General features: G+C 40.7%; 1 protein-coding gene across 1 annotated transcript; it reads right to left on the bottom strand.

Annotated features, from left to right (window-relative positions):
- Window positions 1-17,134: 17,134 nt before the first annotated feature.
- On the bottom strand, window positions 17,135-20,365 carry ADIRF (adipogenesis regulatory factor; the record flags this gene model as incomplete). Its single annotated transcript, XM_082054419.1, has 3 exons — window positions 20,256-20,365; window positions 18,536-18,598; window positions 17,135-17,241 (listed from the first exon to the last, which is right to left on the bottom strand). The coding sequence occupies exons 1-3, from the start codon at window positions 20,314-20,316 to the stop codon at window positions 17,135-17,137; spliced, it is 231 nt and encodes a 76-aa protein (XP_081910545.1). The 5' UTR covers window positions 20,317-20,365.
- Between the last annotated feature and the right edge of the window lie 2,799 nt (window positions 20,366-23,164).

Below are 23,164 nucleotides of genomic sequence, written 5' to 3'. Positions count from 1 at the left end.
AGAATTTAAATACATGATTGAGATCTGCAGCACATTGTGTTCACTGCAAATGTAGAGGTAAAGTTGCAGCTAAGTTTCTACTAGAAACCAGCATCACTGAATTCACTTCTGGTCTTCAGGATGACAATCTGTACCAAATTTTTGGAGAAATTGACAAAAGGCGCTTGAACTAAAGGACTGACAAGAATGAAAGAAGCAGTCATTAGAATTCAGAGACTAACATATCTGTTACTTTCTCAACAAAATTTAATCCAAAGAGAGAAAATGGAGCTTCTAGGTCTTATATACCTAGAAGATCAATTTAATCCTGTTCTTTTGAAGTTGAGATTTTAAACAGATATCAATTCGGCTCATTAGCTCTGAGTTAAAATTGTTTGTTCAAGGCCAAATCTTGCTAATTTTGAATGGGGTTTTTTTCTCCGAAAAATAAAGCACTAAAGCTTCATTCACCTGTCACAAAGTTCCATCATTGACAGTACGCCTCTACTGTAGCTGTAAATGAACAGTTTCTGTGTACAGTCTTTTTCTCTAAACTGATTCTATTCTCTAATTTGTAGGAACAGTTCAGCAGAGGACAGGAGGCAATGCCCACTTTATATCCCTTTTTTCTGATATATCGACAGGAGCTTGGGAACTGTCTGACCCGTTTGCCATTCAAACGGCAGGAACACAGGTGTGGGCTTGTATACATGTCTCTATGTGTATGTGCATATTGCCATACAATGAGCAGACAATTCATAGCAAGTCAGAAAAAGCAAGGTCTGCAAATGTTATTTCCCATATTGCATCCTTGTTTGATAAAGCAAGGTGGAAGATGACAACAGTTACCTTGCCTGGGTCCATGTTCTTCTCACATGCAGGTGTGTGAGAAGTAAACACCTTCTCAATTAGTTGCTTCCTACGAGTGACATTCCTTTTCTTCACTGCTTGCCACATGGCATGATCTGGAGGGACAGCCTGACAAAAGACTTACGGAAGAATGAAAGAAGCTAGAGGAAGGGAATGTTATGTAGAGAAATGACAGAGTAAGGAAGAGTATCATAAATAGGGTGGAAGGGGAGAGGAAAGCCTAAGGACAGTGCAGTGATGGGTGTATATTCTGGAGCCAGTTTGGAGAGAGAGGAAGGTTCTCAAAAACTGAAACGCTTTGTTTCACTGCCCCTCTCTGGACTAATCAAAGGAATCCAGTTTCCAAGTTTACAGTCTTGCTTGTATCCTGGCATATGGAGATTTTCTGACTTTTGTTCAGCTCCCCTAAATTAATATTAAGAATCCATGTTCTGCCTGAAACACCTCAAATGAAATCCATCTATCACAGTGCTTCTTCCTTTGGATACTTAGAGAAAACAGTATTTATATCAATGTCTTCAAACATCTCAATGACTATTAACAACTTTTGGCTGAAACAGTTCTGAGAATTATTTTCAAGGGGACTGTCCTAAAGCAGCGGCTTTGTTACGGTGCTGGTTGCTTGTAATGCTTCACCCTTGTGAGTTATGAGACATGCACTCAAGTGATAGAAATCCCATCACTTACTTTTATCTACAAGATATCCTCTAATTTGATATGAAAGTGTAAAAATGTTTTGAGAAATAGATCTAGGCAGAATTTACTGCAGATGCCCTTCAAGCCTCTTCCAGTGGAATCATTTATCAAATATGTGAGAACATGTCAGGGTGAGGATTTCTGAGACTTGTCCTAAATTGCATTTTATATATGGATTAATGAATGAAGTAATAAATCAAGAAAGACTGCTGTGCTCCGATTACTCTCAGTTCCTTACATACAACTTCTTTTAATATCCTACCTGCAAGGCAAGAGGGGGAAGCAAGGGGGAGGGATAGCACAGAAAAAGACAAGACTGGAGAGAATCAGCTTTCCTTTTTGCAGTGGTTCTACCTAGTGCTGCTTACGCTTTTTTGATAGGTTTTGCACTGTGTTGCCTAAAAGCTGGGTGGAAAACAGAATTCTTCCCTCTCTAACAAGACCCGTGTGAGCTCTGGGAATGGGTTTCTGCATACGTACCATAATAGCCGTCTGTCTTCTAGAACGAAGTATAGGGTTTACAGCATGTTGGTTCTTTGTCTACAGTAAAGCATGGAAATACGTCCCACAAACTTAGGCATTATTATATCTCCTATTCCCCCAAAGTAATCAACTGCAGCCTTACTACTAATATCAGTAGTTAGATATTGTCCTAAAGATCTCAGTTAGAAAACAGCATTGTCTAGTCAAGCTAAGATAATGTGTTAGAAGATGAACTGAAACCAGGTCAGAACATCTACATGAAGGGGTTGTGCCTCTTAACCAATTTATCAATATTTTTAATGATGTGAATTTGCCACATATGCAAATGCAAAATGTCATGGAAATGCATTCACTTTTGTAGTCTCCCCGCAGATAGCTCCTGGCAGGTAGCACACAAGCAGAGTCCAAGAGTCTTTTCTAAGACTTCAATAAAGCAAACCTTCCTTCTGTAGCTTGTGGAATCTATGTATAATAGATTTATTTTCTCTTGGGCATTCTAATGTCTTTGGGAAGGAGTGTAAATGATGTAGAGACATTTCTGGCTTCCAACAGTGGAGGGCTGTATGACTTGTAATCACAAGTGCTCTGATGGTGTTTGCTATTCTATTGCTGGAAAATCCCCCTTGCCAATCCTGAAGCTTTTATTTTCTCCTTAGCCCTCATTTGCATTCTCTCTTTCATCCAAACAACACCACAAGTTCAGCATTTTGACAGGTTGTCATCAGCACCATTCCCACCCTGAGGACTAGATCCATGATGTACAATTGTTCTCCACAGCCTCTTTCATCTTTCCTATAGAGCGTTAAGGGGGATGCAAAAATATTTCAATGTTTTAACATCCACACTTCTGTAGAAAGGGGGGGGATAACACATTTTAGTGCTCAAAAGGGTGGATGCCAGATTAATATGACAAACCTGGAAGAAGCTGGATAGACAGCCAGGAAGATATGACATAAGGTGCAGGAGAATGGGTTTTAAATTGGTGCTGAAACAAGCCATGTTAGCACTGGTGTCACGAATTCATAGTGTGTTTGCATACCACAGCAAGTGTTTATTTTCTCCTTAGGGACAGTTTGTGTTTATTATAGCTGACAAGAAGAAAGGTGAGGAAGAAAGAGCTAGTGTGTTTTAAAGCATGATAGGAGTTGTTTGGGTTCTTTTAAAAGAAAAGTATTTCATATTTTCCTAGTGTTTGGAGAACAGTTTGCTCTCTGCAACTTAAACAGATTGTAAGTAGTGGGAGTCCTTCAAGAGGAAGGACATAGGGAAACAAAACAGAAATTGTGGGCTAAATTCTGAATGCTGAACTGGCCAGGATGCTCACTGATAGAGGGCTCTAGAAACTCAAACAGACACTGCTGACTTGGAAAATCATTTGCTAGTGATTTCAGGCCACCTATCCTTTAGTCATCCTATCGACATAACATAAAATTGCTCAGACTGTATTTGTCCTGTGGCTAAAAGGAGCAGATTATCTGCAAATTTAGCACACACACAGACTCACTTGCAGTGCAGTTTGACTCCAAAAGTATCCCAATATATTTGGTTTTTTCCTGTTACCCCGTCTACATGGAGAGTTTAGAAAACAGTGGCTGATAGCAAACACTGAACAGTCCCACTGATGACAAACAAGTGACAGTTCATTTCCCTTTGTCTTCTGGGCTGGCTTCACAGAAAGCATAAATGCTAAAATCAGAATGAATTGTTTCACTACAATGAGCAGATATACTCAATATACACAGAGATTTGTGTAAGAAAGTTGTAACATAGAGCTACATTTTAAAAATAAAATCATTATCCCACTAAGTCTTTCTCAATGATATCAAGTTTTTAAAGAAAAAATAACTTTCCTATGTATTGCATATTTTAAGAGCTCAAAATTTAGATGCAAATTAAAATCAGTATTTCAGGGTGGGACTGTCTCTCACTGCTTATTGCACAGTAGCCAGAACAGTGTTTCTGTTCAAAATCCAACATTCAAAAATTCAAATTCAAAACAGAATTTCCTGTTGAAGTACAGGAAGAAACTGCAGTGTGGTTCACCCCAGAGATAGAGATACCTAACGAATGTTTTAAAAAGTGACAGATAAATGATGAATCTTTATGCTTACAGACATGCCCAGAACTGGTTATGCCAGGGAAGCTCTAGCAAACAACAGAATTTTGAAGAATTAGAGAATTTGTTTTTCTCATGTATTAGTCTTGGTCTCCATTTAGATTTGCAGCATGAGGGAATGTTGCTAAGTATTTTATCCATGTATCAATTATTCTCTGAAGAGGGCTTCACAGTATATCTATAATATTGCACTTGTGCAGTAAAAACAAGCATCTGAAGAACCCTCATGAAAACATGTACAAGGCAATTATTGTGATTTGTGTTTACATTTCAGCTGTCTTCTAATGAGATGTTTTTCTATGAAATTAAAAAAAGAGGATTGTGCTGTCAATTTCTGGACTCTGAGATAAAGTTCATGAAAGCATTTACATACATATTTACAGTTTCAGCTTCAGAGTTGAGAGTTTTTCCTGAAAATGTATGAATTTAAACATACACTGAAGTGCATTCATGAATTAAAAACTCAATTTAATAGATGCAAGTAAACACCCAATGAGACTGAATTCAACCATCTGTTTGTAGCCATGGATTCCTTCGCAAGTAACTTCTCACAGTGCAGGTACTGACTTTCGATGACAAATGCTCCATGTATTTCAGCTCTGAATGGTCTAGACCATTCAATAGCGCAGTCAATAGGCCATATCTGGCTTCCGGGGTACTTATATTTCTACTGGTCTTTGAGCTGGGGACAGATGATAAAAGGTAAAACCTTCTTACCCAGCAGTATGTGAATCCCAGCTTTTATGAAGTGCCTCTAGTCAACCTGCCCACACCCAGGCACGAAGATCTAGAATCTGTCTGTAGCCCCCACAGATGCAAATGTCTATAAGAAAGCATCTGCTGAGGCATCCCAGTGCAGGCATCTGGCCCACACATACCAAAAAAATGAATTAACTCCTATAGGAAATGCCAAGTGAATTTGCTACTATAACATACCCAAACTGCAGCTGCTGTAATAGCACAGTGAATGTTCTCGTTTCTTAAAGGGTGTCATGCATATCGAACCTTTCTCAGTCTTAATTACAAAACAAAAAATAATATGATCCTCTTACTGTATGTCTTTATTTACCCTCTCATCTGCTCTGGCATTCTAATATCCGAGTTTTAGTTAGAAACAGATGCCTCAGCTTTAGCACCCTCTTGTAATGGCTTAATACGCGAGGTAAGACCAAAGACAGAGGAAAAAGATGCTACACTGAGCACAACTTTTGAGCAAATGGGCTTGAATATTCATTAAACAACATTTAATTTAAACACCCGGGCTCTAAAAGCAGCAACATATGGGCCTGTTTTATTTTACATAAACTGAATAGGAGGTTGTGCCATTAGTTTCTGCAGACATAATGTTCATTACAAATGAAGTATGATTTCCTTTAGGGAATACACCACCATTACTGTATCAGCTTAGTGTTGTCATTCCCCAAAAAGGTTCAGTATACTTGTACTCTTCCTGGCAATGTGCTTCAAAATGTAAACAAAAATCCCATAGATTTTCAGTGACAAAGGGAACCTGGGGCAAATTAATGCTCTAATGAGAAACAAACAAAGAATAAGAGTCCTGCCTTCTCAGTATTTTACCATGTTTAAGATACTATCTCAGCTACATAGTCTGCTACTCTCGTGATTGAACATTTTTGTATCAATAACTGCATGACATGTGGTTCTAGAGTCCTCTGCTGGCTAAATGATTGCTTTGCACCATCTCTTTGAGAACCTAAGCTGTTTTCTTGCGTGCATCTTTACTGAAACACAACATATTTGCTCTCGAAAGTGGCTAGATAAACCATTTCAATTACTCAGCAAGCTCCCTGAAAAGTATTTTACCCATGGTCCTGCACTTTACATCCCAAGGCCACTATTTAAGTGGCAAAAAAAATAAACTAAAAAAAAAAAAAAGCTGGGGCAGTACATACTTGGAGAACTAAGCTGAAAAGCAGAAGAGCAGGATTACCGCATGTGAGGCTGCAGGATCTGTTCTCTCTTTAGTGTTGCTTTAACTGTCATTAACTTTATTGAGAAATATTAATTCAAGAATGGACCTCAGAAGTATCTTGGGCTTGGTGTTTACTTGGCAGTTGTCTGCTGCAATGTTCTTCTATTTCCACTTACTAATTCTAATAAAAGTGAGGCACTGAAAGGTCATTCTGAAAGATTTGTAAACCACAGAGTGCCCCTAGTTAAGACATCAGTTATGGGTACAGCTGAGCCGGGAGACTAAAAGGGCACAAAATTACGTTGGCCTATCAAAACCAACAAAAGTGAATCTCCACACGAGCCATTGGAAATGTCGTCCTGAAACACAGAAATCTGTTTGCATGACATCTGACACATCGGAGTTTTTCTGTAGCAGAAATGGTTAAATTACTGCCAACTAGCCCCATCATCTTTGAGGAGAGCTTTTGAAGGAAGATAAGAAAGTGACCTCATGAGCTATCTGAACTCAGCAGGAAGAACTACCTGTTCCTAGGTAGGGGCTTTGCAGACTGATAGCACTGGCCAAAACATCAAACATGGACCAGTTGCTGGGCTACAGTTTGAGGGCTGCACAGCTGTCAACTCCAAGAGCACTTGGCAGAACACCGCTGAGGCAGAGCAGAGCTGGTTGAGTCTCGGTTGCATTTGGTGCTTCACACTCATTGAGCCTCTGTCTCACTGAGCATTTCCAGAGAAACAAGTCCTGCCTCTGGTTTGCCAAGAAGAAAGCCAGTCCAGCAGTCAGATGGAGCATTACCTTGACCAAGGTCCAATTCTGCAGCACAATATTTGCTTGTTTTCTGACCTAGTGACCAGTCACCGCAGGATGTATTTTGCATAATATTAATAGAAGGCTCCTTTATTTGGAAATAAGTACATTTGTACTTAGGCTTTTAAAACACTCAGGTACTTACAAAAATAATCTTTGTACTTTACCCTTCCATGCTTCACCTGTAAAGTGGAAATACTGGGACGTTCCAGCCTCAGAGGGATTTGGAAGGTTGTGGATGCCTGCACCTGCCTTCAACACTGACACAGTTTTTCTAAGGAGACACTCCAAGATTTGGTCTGTCAGCATCACATTAGAGCTTCTATAAAAGCATGCTACACCAAGTCTTTCCCCCAGGCCAGCAGACACTCCATACCAGTGAAGTATTGCCAGGAGCCAAAAGAATACTGTTAAATACTTTAAAGAAATCATTTACCACACTGAAAGGAGACTTTTTTTTATTTTTTCCCAAACACACAAGTCACAGTCACAAAGGCAGCCAGCAGACATTTATGCCTGTGAAGATTTTCCTATTTAATAAAAACTAGAACTAATTTTGATGCATGTTTTACTTACTCCATGTTTAATGTCAGATGTTTACTTTTCAGCATTTCTTTGACTCTGGAAAATTCAATTTCACCATGTTTTCTCTGCTCTATGCATTAGTACAGTGCTTCAGTGTTTGTTTAAACACTATGTAGTTCAATGCTAGGCAAAATACACTCTCATTTTAATTAACTCCTCAAAAACATACAAGTTTAATATTTGTGTGTGAATAGGAGGCAATTTCTCCCAATCCTATGTTCTTACATTAGTCTTTACTTTTATAAAGCCCTGAAGCGGGGCCTAGATCAGCCAGATTTTCTTCAATAATGAGAACTGATCAATTAAAATAAACACTTAAAACATTAATTGTGACAGCTCCTAAGCTTTATGTTACCACTTCGCTTGCCTTTAAAAACAAACAAACAAACAAACAAACAAACAAACAAGGCTGTGTTTCACTTCTGCCTGTAGCAGGATCCATCAAACTATAAAGGAAACAGTGAAAGAAATGTCAACTTTTTCCCCCTTGTAATTTAAAAATATTAAGCCCCATCCATTGTGATTTTTACATTGGCTGTTAAATCAGACAGAAACATAGAAAAAGGCAACTGTCAGTGCCATTTTTCTACTTATAGCCAATACTGTGCAGGAGATATGGATCTGAGGTCATTTGTTGCAGAAAATATTTATTATCAGTGATTGAAACCTGTTATCAAATCAACACAAATGATGCCTGGCTTAACAACCAGGCTAGTAAAAATAGTCAGAAAATGATAGCAAGGTAGTACCTCAGTACAATCAAATCAGATCATCATGAAAGGCAGCGGAGCATGTTTCTCCTAATGTGGGTCAGTTTGCAGTCTGGCAAGTTTCATTAGATAACAAGCTGTATTTTAACCCAATGAACACAAGTACAAACCATCATCATCTGCCCCAGTGAAACATGGCACTCACACATCTTTTGCTGCTTGTAAAGCATCTACTGTGTTAAGAAACGCCACAGAAGCTCCGACTGTCCTTGTGCCTCAGCACACTACTTGACCTTACTTAGGATCTCTGTGTACAAACAGGAGTAAGTAGAAAGGAAGACGGAGATTTTTTTAATTAGTAGTACTGGATGCCGATGGCCGGCTCGTGGAAGAAAACCACCATTATCTTTCAGCACACAGGATGCCTTTTAGCCACTTCTGCAGCAGTGTCATTAGCTGCAGCTTTTACAAAGAGAAAAAACAAGAATTAATAGGAAGCTTATGAATTTCAGACAAGGATAAATTCCATAGGGCTTTTTTTTTTTTTTTTTCTCAAGACATAACTGCAGTTCCCAAATATTAGCAACAAACCTCCTCTAAAGCAGAGGGGTCCAAAAGCATTAATGCACTAGGTTCTGTCTACTCCTGGCATAGACTTGTCAAATAAGTTATTTCTATGAACACATTTGTTACAATTCCTCTAAGAGGTAAAATGAAAAGTAAGATTTGACAAGATTTGACTTAAACCTTTTCATTTTACCTCTTAGAGGAATTGTAACAAATGTGTTCATAGAAATAACTTAGTCTTATTGTTAAACAAAAGAAATATTTGCCACTTATATTGGAAAGTTCTTCTGCTCAGATGAAACTTCTCAAGCATTCAGAGAAAAAAAAAATGAACTACTCATCAGGTCCCTTAGCACCACCAAAATATCTATTCAAAAAAAGCTCAATATATCTAGTTTTGCTCAAATAGAAGCACATAAGCAAGGAGCATTCACAACCAGAATTTCAAACTTACTGTATGAATCTAGTTTCAATAGCTGCTACAGAACAATGTTCTATTTCCTCTGTGTAGGAAACTAATGACATTAAAATCAATACTGTACAGAAACTGACCAGAATATGGACAAGCTATTTTCATCTGACTGTTACAAATAGATTTGATAGTGACCTGCATAGGTTATTCCCTAAATGCTCCGTTTTCTGTAAACAAAGAATCTGCATCACCCTTCTGCCCCTCTGCCTGTTGGTACTGCAGTCTTCTCATAGCATATTATGCCTCATTTATTTCAAGCCACTGACGATATCAGCTTCATTCCTTTCCTCAGCATTTGTTCTCAAGCCTCTTACAAGCTGCTTCCTAAACAAAACCACCTCATTGCCCAGGTGATGCCAAATTTTGCCGTCTTTCATCTGTATCACAGTTGTTACATTTTTCTGCGATGCCAAGACACTCATCTGTTTCCCTGGTAAATCTTTATTTGCTTCACTGCAGTTGGTCCTTTACCTTCTAGAATACAGTCTCCTTCAGACAGAAACCACTACTATCTGGATGTGCCTCACCTATCTCACTGAACATGGAGATGGAACCTCAGCAAGAAGTTGGACTACTTGATCCAGTTTCAGTTAAGTCAAGGCCAGAGGCTTCTGCACAGCTTTTCAAGTATTTCAGAGGAAGACGTCGTTTACTCTTACTAGTCCAGCTATACAAGTTCGAGTCCTTCCCACAAAAAACCTAAACAGTTTCTGTGGTAATGATACCCCTTGTAGAGAACAAACAACTCAAAAATAGTGAAGAATTAATGAAAGTCTTTCCATGTACATAAATTTGAGATTACTCATCAACATCAACATTCTTTCTCCAAAAATCCTTCACAGTCTAGTTTGGGCTCCAGACTGGTCAAATACATACAATACTTGAGGTACTCAAATATGAAGGCCAAGCCTAAAAGCAGACAATCATCACAAAGACTGCTACATATAGATGCTGGGATATGCCAAGACCAGCAGGAAATAAAAGGGTACCTTCAGCACGCAGTGGGGAAAGAATAGAAGATCCCTGCTCATCAGTGCTTTCCACTTAATTGTTTTACCTCCCACAGGAAAGGGGATTAATCTAGAGTCTCTTCACAGCATGACAACTGTGTTCAACTTCTGAATTACGGAACATCTGCTACACATTGCTTAGGCTACAGTGTATGGCAGCAAAATGTTGGCAGAACAGAAACTCACATGAAGACCTGCTGATGTCTCCAGACTGTGGAAGCACTAAGATTTCAGATGACAGCTATTCAGCTCCCTGCCATTTTCCAGGTGGAAGGATAGAGGAAAAGGATAGCCACATCAACGCAGAATGTTGCAGAAGAGTGGAAAGACTCAAACAGGGTCATCTGATTTGATCAGTTAATTCTAGATCACTTAATGCCATTTTGTCCCCTTCCTCATCTTCTGTGCTTAATGCCTCATACTGCAAGAGAATAGCTTATGGATATGTGGTTATAACCTAACCATAGCACAAGGAAAGAGTCAATTGTTCTATAGAATCGCTAGGTATTTTTGCTGTCAATCTTAAATCATCAAAATGGGGCATCAAGCACCAAATGATGGCACCAAGCATTATGATGGTCTATTTCAACACATCAGCTTCAAAAAGTTACTGTACGCCAAATGAACCTGTAATGAAAAGCACGTAAGACATTGCAAAATTGAGAAGGGAACCTTTAATATTCCAACTCCAGAAAAAAGTTCTGCTTCAAGAAGTACAAGCCCCCTGCAACAGGACTGCTTATGTAAAGTTAAAACATCAAGACCATGCAAGACATATGTACCTTTATGCCAGCACTTACTTACAGATCCTTTGTTAATTGCTTAAAACTGAGGTAAGGAGGCTTCTGAAAAGAGCAACTAGAATTTGTGCCAGAACTTTAGAGATTTAAACATTTGAAAAACACTAACTGTACGGTCTTCACTTAAACAGATGGTTTCCATTCAATTAAAAAACGAATCGGTGAAACAAAAATATCACTTAAAGCCTCATATTCTAAACACAACTAATTTTAAAGCACATTTTCAAAGGACTTGACCTCTTTGGCAGGGGACAATTCAGTTTCCTTTCAGCCTATTTAATGAAAAATTGCTATACATGTCTTCCTCATATTCATATTGATGTGTTCACACTACCCCCTAGTGATTGTTGAATTGCATTTAATAGCATGACTCTTCGCTCCTTTTATGTTGAACACTATATGTGGGAAAGGTTTACTGCAAGTATTGCCTTTAAAACACACTTGGGTTCTAACTCTAAGCCTTATGTGCATAAAGTTTTCTCCATATCCCTTACAATCTTTTTAGTCGTCAGAAATTTACTGTCACCTATTCAAGACATACATACAGACTCAAGAGTTCAGTGCACATACTGTAAGCAGCAACACAAAATCCAGCCCCCCACTTCTAATACCCTTCTAGCAATTCTTCAGAATTTGATATACTTACAACCTTTAAGAAGAACATCTAATAGGCATCTATCTTTGAAGGTCTGTCTGCCAAGCAAAAAAGCATTTTAACTTCCACAGGACTTCAGAATCAAAGCTATTATTCTGGAAGAAATTACTCAATTTCACCATCCCCTTAGTCTAACATCACTAGTTCACCTATGTTTAGAAGAAACTGCAGAACCTACTCTTTCACTAGGGCAATTGCCTGCTAATCCCAGTTACTAACCTCAATAAAGGCAGAAACCCTATAGCATGAGGTACAGAAAATTCACTGTACAGCCAAGAATGTGATGACAGCAACCCCCCTCATTCAAGACTCAGATGGAAGGTACTGGAACAGGTATTAAGTGCTTTATCTACACTTGGAGAAATTGTATGGAAGTCATTAGGACAACACTTTAACTACTCTAACTGTAGGGTTGCTGGTTTTCCCCAAAAACGCTAAAAATGCCTTACTTGTGTTACAACATTCTGCCTCAATACACAGGTAGTACATTTTTAAAATACTGTACTTACAAATAAAGTCAGATCCTTTATCAGCACAGCTGCTAGAGCTGCCCAGTCTGTTGCAGTCCTATTTAAAGTATAAAACTTCCATTTTGCTTGCTACACAAAACACCTGCACCAGAATGCCCACACTTCTTGCACAGCCTGAGGTAAGGAGGGAGATCTTTACCTAGCAGTGGGACTCTTCCTCAGGCCAAGCTGCTCTGTCTTTCTGGAAGAAGATTGAGTCTGTCTTCCCAGCAGCTAAAAAGAGCACTGTGATACCATGCTGCTTCTGGCTGGCTGATGAAAGCCATCAAAGACTTCTTCCATACCATGCTTTTCTGAGCATAAACCCCTCCAAAATCTCCCTTCAGCAAAATAACATTCTGTGCTGTTCCTCTGACATAGCCCCAACCACAGTCGTGGCCTATAGCTATTGCAGGGACTGAGTCTGTGCCTTCCTAAGCCTGATATCAGGATCTAAAGAACTGGAAGAGCTCCCCTGTGCAACTTGAACAACTCCTATGTGTCAGAGTTCGCAGAAACAAAAACACGTGTTGTGCCCAACCACTATTGCTTGGATCAATTTAACCCATTTCCCTGTCCTTGAGCCATCTGGAGTTAGAGACAAAAGCAAACATGATGTTGAAGATACCCAAAAACTGGAATAGGATAATGAAAATATCAAATACTACCCTGTCAAAACATAGTCTTCATTCACATGGTAATGAGCGGGTTATTTAACTGGATTTAAATAATTTTTATCCATTTAAATTTCCATACCGACTGGACCCAGCCTCCCAGTGTCTGCTTTCCTCTTTTACAAGGAAATATGAAACACCCATGTGAAGTGCACTGAGACTGACAAAAAGGTAAGTGTCATTTTGTCTTAAAATATTCTCTTTGAGACTTACTGTCTAAATAGACCTGTGTTTGTGTTGTCAGAGCTGCAGCTCTTGCATGAGCCATAGACAAGAAGAGCCCTTATTCTTGCTGATGAAACGGTCAAAACATGAAGAGTCCTGTTTGTTGATTACATTTGCTGTATGCAATGGAGAAGCTTCTGTCTGTACAATGGGCATAAGCAAGGGCCAAAGAACATTTTTTGGGATCAGTCGGTGGTCAGACAGGTCCCACAGTTACCTGCCAGTATTTCCATTCTGCTAAGGCACAGGTGTGAGAGGATTTCTGCGTCTATTTCTGATAGAAATGAACGAGCCCAGTGTTTTCTGCAGATGTGTCTCATGAAGCTACCCAAGGGCCAGGTGGTGCAACCTTTAGACTCAAACCCATAATTACAGGTGAGTGGTAAAACCAGCTTTTTTGGTAAACATCACATCCTCTTGTGCTGGCTCACCTGAACTTCTTGAGAAACACTAATGGAAATGGCCCAAATACAAAAAACAAAGCGGCCTTGACCCAGCCCGAAGAGCTTGGAAGTAGCAGTGGCTCAGTGGGGAGGTGGCCCTGTATTTCTGCATTTCTTTAGCATTGTTCTTTGTTTATAGCAAGTCAGTATTTTTAATGTATTTTTTCTTTTTCACCAGGTGGCAGTAGCTATCAAAGTCTGAGAACTGACGTATTTCCTTTCTCAGTTCAGCCCTTGGACAACTATACTCCAATAAACACTCCGAAGATCTCTGCCATTATCTGAGGAAACCCTGCATATCAACATTTTCTCTGTCAGTTTCTCTGTCACAATCTTCATGAAAACGCCGTTTGGTTTTTGTTTCCCTCAGCCTCTCAGAGCTGTTGAGGTGACCATTAAGCCTCTCTCCTCCTGCAGCTCCCAGCAGGAGGATTTCCAGCTTCTCCCAGGTATTTAATTCTGAGTGCGGGAACCCGCCGGTGCTGAAGAACTCCCGCCTCGCCACAGCCGCAGGGCTCGCGGAGACCTGTCCCCGCCCCGCTGCGCAGGCTCCGGCGGCGGATTGGTTGGTGCGAGCAGCACGTGCCTGCTTGCCGCTCTCTCATTGGCCAGCAGCCCAATCCGTTCCCTGTGGGCTGGGCCAGGAGGCTGAGGTCGGGGGGAGAGAGCGGCCGGCGTTGCCGCGGTAACGGACGGGCCGGGCATGGCGGCGGGAGCGGGCGTTTGCGAGCAGCTTTCTGGTCCTGAATACATCTGCCTGTTTTTTTTGTGTCTCAGTTGGTTTCTCGTTAACATTCACTTCTGGTCTAAGTTGACATAATGCTTTTTTTTAGCAACAGCATTTCCCAGAATTCCAGATACCAGTAGTGGGTTGAAAATTGCTTTATTTGAGGCAAGGAGAAAATTCCAGCCACGGACAATTGTAATTAATTTTCTAAAACTGAAATTACCCTGATTAGGTATTAAGTACCTTCCTCCAAGGTTTTTGTTTGTTTGTTTGTTTTGGTCTGTTGGGTTTTTTTTTCTTGCACATCCATGTATAATCACACATGTATGCTATTTGTATATATATGTATGTATATATACTGGAGCTGGAGATCAACATCCATTGGCTGCATACCTTGCACTTCAAATACATTACAGAAAGCCTTGCAGACAAAAGAAACAATTGCATTTGAAAAAGCAGAGTTTTACCGGTAACAATAAAAATACTTGCACCAAGGTTAGAAGTTAAAAAAAGGAAGAAGAAAAAGAAGAAGAAAAAGAAGAAGAAAAAGAAGAAGAAAAAGAAGAAGAAAAAGAAGAAGAAAGAGAAAAAGAGAAAGAGAAAAGAGAAAGAGAAAAGAAAAAGAAAAAGAAAAAGAAAAAGAAAAAGAAAAAGAAAAAGAAAAAGAAAAAGAAAAAGAAAAAGAAAAAGAAAAAGAAAAAGAAAAAGAAAAAGACTGAGCTTGCTAAGAAAATCAAGTTAAATTGTAGCTGTGTGTTTTGTGCAACATGCAGATAGGTTTTCATGTCTACTACTGTGATTTTTTTTTTAAATACAGTAAACCAAAATATTTCAAACACCTTGACAGTTTAAAATACTGGATATGTAGCCACTAATTGGTTTAAGTGTTTAATATTAATTTGTGTTTTATTAAATTTGAAACCACTGTGAAGATGTTCCCGATACCAACTTTATGCAGGTCAGCCCTTGGCTTTGAGGATATTTGCCGCCCACACTTTGATGATGATAATATTAAAACTACATATAGACTAAAACTGTAGAAGACCAGTGAAGAGCTGTAGTTCCTAACACAAGCTGTCCCTCTGCTTCTCCTCAGCCATCCCCAGCACAGTGACACGTCCCAAACTTTGCTCATTAGTGCACCAGGGCTAATGAGAGCACCCACATGGCCCCATGCTGGTCATGCAGCCACAGCCCAGGGCTGCTGCTCACAGCAAGTGGTGCCAGCACAGCTGGTTCAAAGCATGGATTGGAGCTGCCAAGGCACAAGCACACACACTTCCTGAGCTCAGCCAGCACGGCCAAACACAGAGAGCTCCAGAGCAGAGACAGTTAAGCACTGCTGAAGGTTGCCCAGTAACTGGGAGTGCAATAGACTAATGCTCTTTCTGTGAGCTTGTACTTGGGTAAATATTTAGGTTTTAAAAGCTTTAAATGACACTGGATATTGCATTGGGACACTGTGCAAAGCCCTGGACTATGTTTACTCACAGATGGTCTATTACCTTTGCGTCCATAAAGGCTTTTCAGTCCATGCAGTCATTCTGCAGAGTGCAGTGCTCTTGGGGTTCAGCGGTGAGTCAGTCTCTCCTAGGACGGCATCCACAAAGACCAGCCTCCAAAAACCTCTGGCCAACCACAGCTCTTGGTCAAGAGGTGTGAGACAGCAGTATCTCAAGCTGGCCTGGCTTGCCTTATTCATTAAATCCAGGTGATTTTTTTTTAATTGGATTTTTACTGAAATCAGACTGGTAAGGCTTCAAACCAGAAGGAAAAAAAAAAAAAAGGTAATAGAAAAGAACTATTGTCTGGCAATGAGAAACACCCAAAGACCAAGGTAAGAGCACTCTGAATAAGTGAGTATCAGGGCCTTCTATTGACAGAGGCAGCCCCATGTGGGCACCTGTCTGGCTGCAGCAGCAGCAAGCAGCAATCTCTAATAAATATTTCTGTCTCCTAGGCAAGAAGAGTGCCCATTTCTCAGGCCTAGTTACTGAGATGCATCATGGTGCCATCTCCCACGTTGGTGCTTCCTGTCAGATTTAGTATTAGTGCTGCAAGCGTGCATGGGGATAGAGTGTTTGATTTTTGTCCCCAGGAGATTTAACAGGAGATGTGTTGTTGATAAAAAGAAATCTGGACTGGCAACAGATGGCCAAGGGAAAGGGTGAGGGTGGACACCACAACTCCCGGTCACTCGCAGGAACCACGGGGCTCCTCCACGGTGTGGGGCTGTTGGTTTGCATTTGTCTGTCTGCCAAGCTGCAAAATGATTCAGTACTCACTTCCCTGACAGGATGAACCTTGCTGAGCTTTTCATCAGAAAGCAAAAGAGATTTGCAAGACTGTGTGATACTTCACTGAAAGCCTAATAAAATAACAATAGTGTATAACCAGGTGATACATGGGTGGTAGAAATCTTACAATACCTTTTATTTGTCCAAATCAGAAAACACAGCAAATGGGATGAAGCGAACAACTGACATGAAATATAACACCAGCTTAACTTCTGATTACTGGAAGGAAACTCAGTTTCATCATATGAATGTCCTGGTGTCCCAGAACATGAACGGTTTCATTTGGTTTGTAAATACACTTAGTAAATGTGGCAATAACCATTGTGCAGGGCAATAGCATTGCTGAAGCCTTAAGAGCCATATTGAAGATTGTGAACAGATGTTACAAGATGTGCTAAAATATGTACTTTTTCCTTGAAGAAGAATAAAGCGGCCTTTTGCCTTAAAATTTTGTATTTGGAGAGAAAGAAGTTATCCAGGTCTCAAACAGCTTTCATTTTTCTACACAAAGGAGCAAAGAATTGCAGACCAAAGAGAGATTTTTACATGCAATACTGTTTGCTTAAATTAGCATCATTTCTTAAATCCACATTTTTTCCCAAAGCCAGACATTGCTTCTGCAGCTTGTCCAGTTGCTTTTTCTACGCCATCCTGTGCTGCCTTGGAAGCCTTGTCAATAGCTGCAAGAGAGGGAAAAAAGATAAGCAAAAAGCTTCAAAAACACAACATGGTTTCATATTTATGATGGAAGGGGGAAGCGTGAAAGTTATTACATTATAAAAAGATAGGGTTATATACATATATATATATATATGTAATTTTTTTTAAATAAAAGGTTCTCCGTGGGTGATTATAGTTGGGTTTGAAAGGATGTATTTAGGAAAGGCTGCAAAATAGGAGGGGTCACTTGGAAGTTTTGGGTGCTGAGCTGAAGAAGTACGAGATGAAAGACAGGACAAAGCTGGAATAGATGGATTTTGGTCTAGGTGTGGCCTGCCTGGTAGAAAAGGGTGCTTTGGGCCAGGGAGTGCTGTGAATAGTGGGATGTTTGGGAAAGACAACCTTATCAAGCGATAGGGAAGGTGGACGATGCTTTCCCCTTGATTCCTTTCTCAGTTGTATATTTGAGGCACCACCCGTGAGGGCTGTGGGCGCAGGGTCACTCCTGCAGGACCCAACGCCCGCCGGGATGGGAAACTGCAGCAGGGTCTTAGCAGGAGGAAGGAGACACTCATAAAGGGGGCACAGCCTCTCTCCCTTCTCTGGGATCCCAGCTGTATTTTGGCAATTTTGCTGCCTCCCCATCTAACATAAACAAGTGGCAATGATGTGGCATTATGGAGCTGTAGAGGATATCTGCTCTAAGGAGATATTGTCAATGCATTTTGGCTTTCAGTAAATATTTTAGACCCTGAAGTCACTAATTTTCTCCTAATTCTTAGAAAATTATTAAAATTAATGAGGACTGAGCTTAGTTTTTAGTTTATAATGTTCTCATTCCCCAAAAATTAGACACCAATGCATTCCTGATGGCACCTTCCCAGCTGTGGGATCATTACTGTTTGACCCCAGCTCCGCCTCAGCAGGCACTGGGGGCTGGTGTGGGCTGGACCCAGACGCACCCCTGCCCTCACAGGGTTACTCAATCATCAAGAAAGAAGAGCAAAGTTCTCTTCGTGCTCTTCCCTCTTCCCACAAGTTTTCTATAAAGGAAGCCAAAATCTGTGTGTCATGCATGGGACTTGGTGCCCAGGGAGGAGTCAGCTATCATGGTATATCTGCCAGTAAAGGTACGGAGCTAGTAAAGGAACAGATCCTGAAATTCTGTCCCATGAGATTTGTAAGAGGCCAAAAATTGTCACTGAAACCAAGGGCTTTCAGTCTGACAGCATGGGCAGGACAGAGAGGAATGAGCACTGCCCGCTTGTGTTGAGCTGCTCCATTACTTCTCGATTTGAACATCATTTCTCTTACCTTTCTGGCTTGCATCTGTAATCTGGTTGACTGCATCCTGAGTAGCCTGTCCCAATGTGTTTGCTGTAATTAAGGACCAAAAAAATTCATTTCCACATGTTCATGTTTATACTTACAGGAATTCCCTATATCAATTGGCATTTCTGCATGTCCGCAGAAGGTTGTGCCCCTGGCAAGAGCTAAGGCTGGTACAGAGCAGGCTGAGGCTGTGTGCTTCACTTGCAGGCACCCTGGGAACGACATGTGTTGCCAGAACAGCTTGCTAAGAGATTAGCATTCACCTGGCACCTACAGTCAGCCAAGCAAATCAATGACAGATAAAAAGATAAAATAAAAAGGAGATAAAGAAGCAAAGATTAGTGGTGAGTTTGAATTATGACATCTAGCTGTACTTATTTTACATTACACCTGCTTTTATTTATTTTTCTAGCTTATTCTGCTTGGAGAAGTTTGGCCATCTAGCATGCATTTTCTTTGCAGGCAGTTTAGGTGTAATGCCTTTCCCAAAAAGAGAGCAAAAACATTAAACAGAGCAGAACAAGAACAAGGATATTTTACAAACGAGACATTATATAAACAGAAGAAGAGGAGCAGAATCTAAAAATGGAAGGGATCAACTCCAGAATACAAAGCATTGAAAAAGTGAGATGCCATGTAATTGTAAAATGTCTGATAGCTTACAATAAAGTGATAGCCATCCTATCACTTTTGCTAGAAGTAGTGACCCCTCAATGGCACTAATATATTCAGGATGCAGCAAGGGCTGTTTTGTTTTCCAGGAAGGCGTACTATCATGTTTCTCAGTCTACTACACATTTGTTCCCAGGTGGATGGAAACTTACTGTAACTCCAGAGAAATCAGTGAGGTTACTCATGTATTTCGGCTATACAACAAAGTGTTTGTAGGATCAGAAACCAGGACTGATACAAATCATACCCTGCTAGGAATGGGCTACATACAATCACTGTAAGGAATATACTATAAAATGCTGGCAGCAGCTCTACACATATCAAAATTTTTCATTTAAAGGAAAAGTTGTTATACTTTGCATTGAAAAATTGTTTTCCAATGCACAGGGCTAATAATAATACAGCACTCGGCCCTACAACATTGGAAGAGCTACAACAGAAATGTGGGCATGGATTTTTTTTAAACCATGCAAAGTCTGGTGCTTACTGCTAGAGAAGAAGACAACAGAAACGTACTTGTACTACTTATTACAAACAGTCCATTGCAACCAATACAGTTATTACCAGAAAGCTTTGATAATCAGGCCAAGTAGCAAACATTAATCAAAAGTTAACTCCAACTTCTTAGAACAGTATAAAAACTCCCGCAGAGCAAGAGAAAAGTCCACCCTGACAATGTAAATGTTAGATAAAAATGGTTATTACTTCCCAAACAGGCTTCAGTGCTCTAAAAACACTAGGTTTAAAGCTCTGTTTGGGGAGTGATAAGGGTTGGATGATGCTCAGCAGCTGCTGAGGGAACTCTGGGTGGCTGGAGGTGGTTGCCCACATGGAGCTGAGAGAAGTGGCCAGTGTGGGGCCTTCTCCAGGCAATGCCCAAAACTTGGGTCTGGGGAATATAAACAAAAGGGAAAGCTGTGTCCTGGTAGCACCGATGAGGCTAGTAGTGCAACTTCAGATTGTAGTTTCTGTAAATGAAAGTAACAGCTAAGCCCCCCACAATTACACAAGGATATTTAGTCTTTCTTACCAGCATCTTTTGCTGCACCTTCAGCCTGTTCCTTCAGTCCCTGGAAGTTTTTACCTGACATTGTGGCTTCTGACAGCTGTTAACACTCCTTGGATTCAGGAAAATTAAGCACCTGGCGACATATATCACACTATGTGAGGGTTTGCCCTGACCTGTCCTGGTTTTATACATGTGCCAGGAGACCTGCTAATTCTTTTGGGGGTGACTGGTACAATGGGTGGAGTTTGAAAGTGAGGAAAGAGAGCTGAAAACACATACAGAAAAGGTGTTTATTTACCCACCTCAGTGAGAGGGTGTGCCCAGGTAGAGATTTCTGCTTCATTGCACTGTCTTCGTTTATAAGATTATTTTTTTTCAATCAAAACCACACACAAAAAAAAGCCCAACCTGTTCCACCACTGCAGACAGAGAAAAAACACTGAACTGAGCTTTGTGAAGAGTGCTGGAAAACTACTGAAGCAGCAGATCCTGGGCATGGCCAACTTCCATCCCCTGCAGGGCTGGCTTCTTTCTCCTTCCTTCATCCCCTGAGCTGAACCTCCTGAAAACAAAAAGCAGTCCAAACTTCATTCATTTCTTAGCAGTTTTAACCACAATCCCCTTTTCTTGTCAAGTGGGATACTGCTAGATGGTGAGAGTTGTAATTTACCTGTATTTTTTACAAGAAACTGCAAATCTGGCCATCTTTCCAGTTGCCTGCTCAAGTCAGACTGCAAAAGCCCAGCGTCACTGAAGGCCTTGCCTAGGTTAGGCAGGTAACCTGTGTCAGCACTAGCAGCTCTCAGGTGAAGGAAAAATAAAAAAGAAGACAAATTAGCAAACCCACATTTTCCTCGTGTGGCAAAGAGGAGGCTCCCCAGCACCCACCAGGCAGCTCATCACGGCTTGAGAGAGGACATGCTGAGGCTTCAGCAGCAAACCCCTTCCAGCTGCACTCCCAGTTCTTCTCTGTTGCTGGATTTTCAGGTTAAGGGCCCTGGTGCCACTGGCGGGGTATCTGCCTGAAAAGGAAAACAGGAGTTCGGCGAGAGCATTTCAAACAGACGCACAGTTACACTGAGCATTAAACATGCACCACAGCAATATTTTAGAGGCTCCTTAGCAGTTCAGGTAAATATTGTTCTCTAACTCTGCACTGGCAACCACCTGGATTACTCCAGCTCCAACTATTTTTCTTCCAAGTGGAAATCTTTGGCACTTTGAACTCAACATGCTTGTCTGATCTGTGCCACTGCTTGCCTTACCTCGGGCTCAAGACATTAAGTAGCATGAATTTGTGAGTAAAACCTACACCATTGTTTGCATAGCAGTGTGACTCCTCATCTAATGTAATCTTATCCTTATCATTAAGATAATTATCCTGATTCCAAGCAAAAAAAAGCGAAGAATGCAAATTACACTTGCCCAGCAGACTGGATGGCGTGATCATTATAGTGCAGCCCAGAGCGGAGGAAAAAAAGGACATTTGGTATAGCATTTATTTATCCCCTATGGTGGGACAAATGGTCTGTGCATCAGGTGGCTCACAGAGTTACAAAACCAAATCAGAAAATTAGTGGAATGTATTGCATCATCTTTATTAATTTTCTGAGTTAACATTACTTCTAAAAGCTAACATGAAGCATTTTGAACTGATGTTAGATACAGATTAGAGCACTCAGATATAAAAAGGATGATTGACCTGAGCAAAAATAAGGATTGGAATTTCATCTGCTCAGAAATTTACAGTGATTTATCCCTGAGTTTTGATTTTGTTCTGTTATGAAACAACTACTTGAAACTATTAACGTATATCTGATCTATTCCTGGATTTTGTAAAAAACACTTCTCAAAATAATTTAACCTTCTCTTGGTCTCTAAAGAGAACATCATCACAAAGCTGTTGAAAGCTTTTCCTGAGACAGACTGTTCATGGAATAGTAAAACTAAAATACTAACTTACTTCTTATAGATCAATGAACTAAGCAACTAAACATATGGCTTTGAATTCATTCTTGTCCTGGTCCAAGCTATAGGTCATCTGATTTACATTTCACTGTGTGTCTCCTGATACGAGGTGTTCATGATGGGCTTCCATGGGTCCCTCATAAGTGTCATGGGAAGAGTTCAAGCTCATGATGAGCTGGATACCCCACCTGGGCATCAGCCTGTCCTGTGACTTCAGCGGGAATGAAGCACACTCGTGGCTGCCCTGGGAAATGAGTGGCTACATTTTCAAGCAAGTCAGCTTTCAAACGTGCGCCTTCTGCAATGCGGTGTCTCCGCTCTCCTGAACATCTGAGGAAAACATGAGCTTTTTCAAGAAGTGTTCTTCCTCATGAATCCCAGTGTTTGCTTTCACTCTTTTGTATGCTTTTCAATAGTCTGTCACCCCTGGCAGAGAGGATCTCACTAACACTTGATGGACCTGGCTGGCCTGGCAGGTATTGTGGCATTGTTCTTTCCACCGTTGTCAGTTCTCAGCCACGTTATCTCATTACAAGATAGGGGTGGGAGATCATAAAATATTTTGAAAGCTAAATGCCAAAAACACTACAGCCTGTGTGCTCCTTGTCTCCTGACATCTCCGTAAGTATTGACCCAAAGCTCCAACCTCTAAGTGCATCTATAGTTTCTACTCCTGTTCCTCCCATGCATTACCTCTTTTCAAATGGATTTCCTGGTCCTTGACTGGTGTGTCCTAAGGTCAAACCAAACTGCCTACAGGTGGGAAGTTAGTTTGGACTTTTGCTTCATTCGGGTCTTGGTATCTGCTGAGACTGCAGACAGAAAGCCTGGTTAACACCAGCTGGGGTAGGTACCACAGTGTGCAGGCAGAGCCACATGCCGAGGTGCCTCTGAAATTTCAAGCTATTCCAAAAGTTACTCCACCTGGTAACACTGGGGCACATCACTGACATTGCTGGGCC

This window comes from Streptopelia decaocto, assembly GCF_964273445.1.
Source record: "Streptopelia decaocto genome assembly, chromosome: 5".
Taxonomy (NCBI): domain Eukaryota; kingdom Metazoa; phylum Chordata; class Aves; order Columbiformes; family Columbidae; genus Streptopelia; species Streptopelia decaocto.
This window is presented reverse-complemented; position numbering and strand designations above follow the sequence as displayed.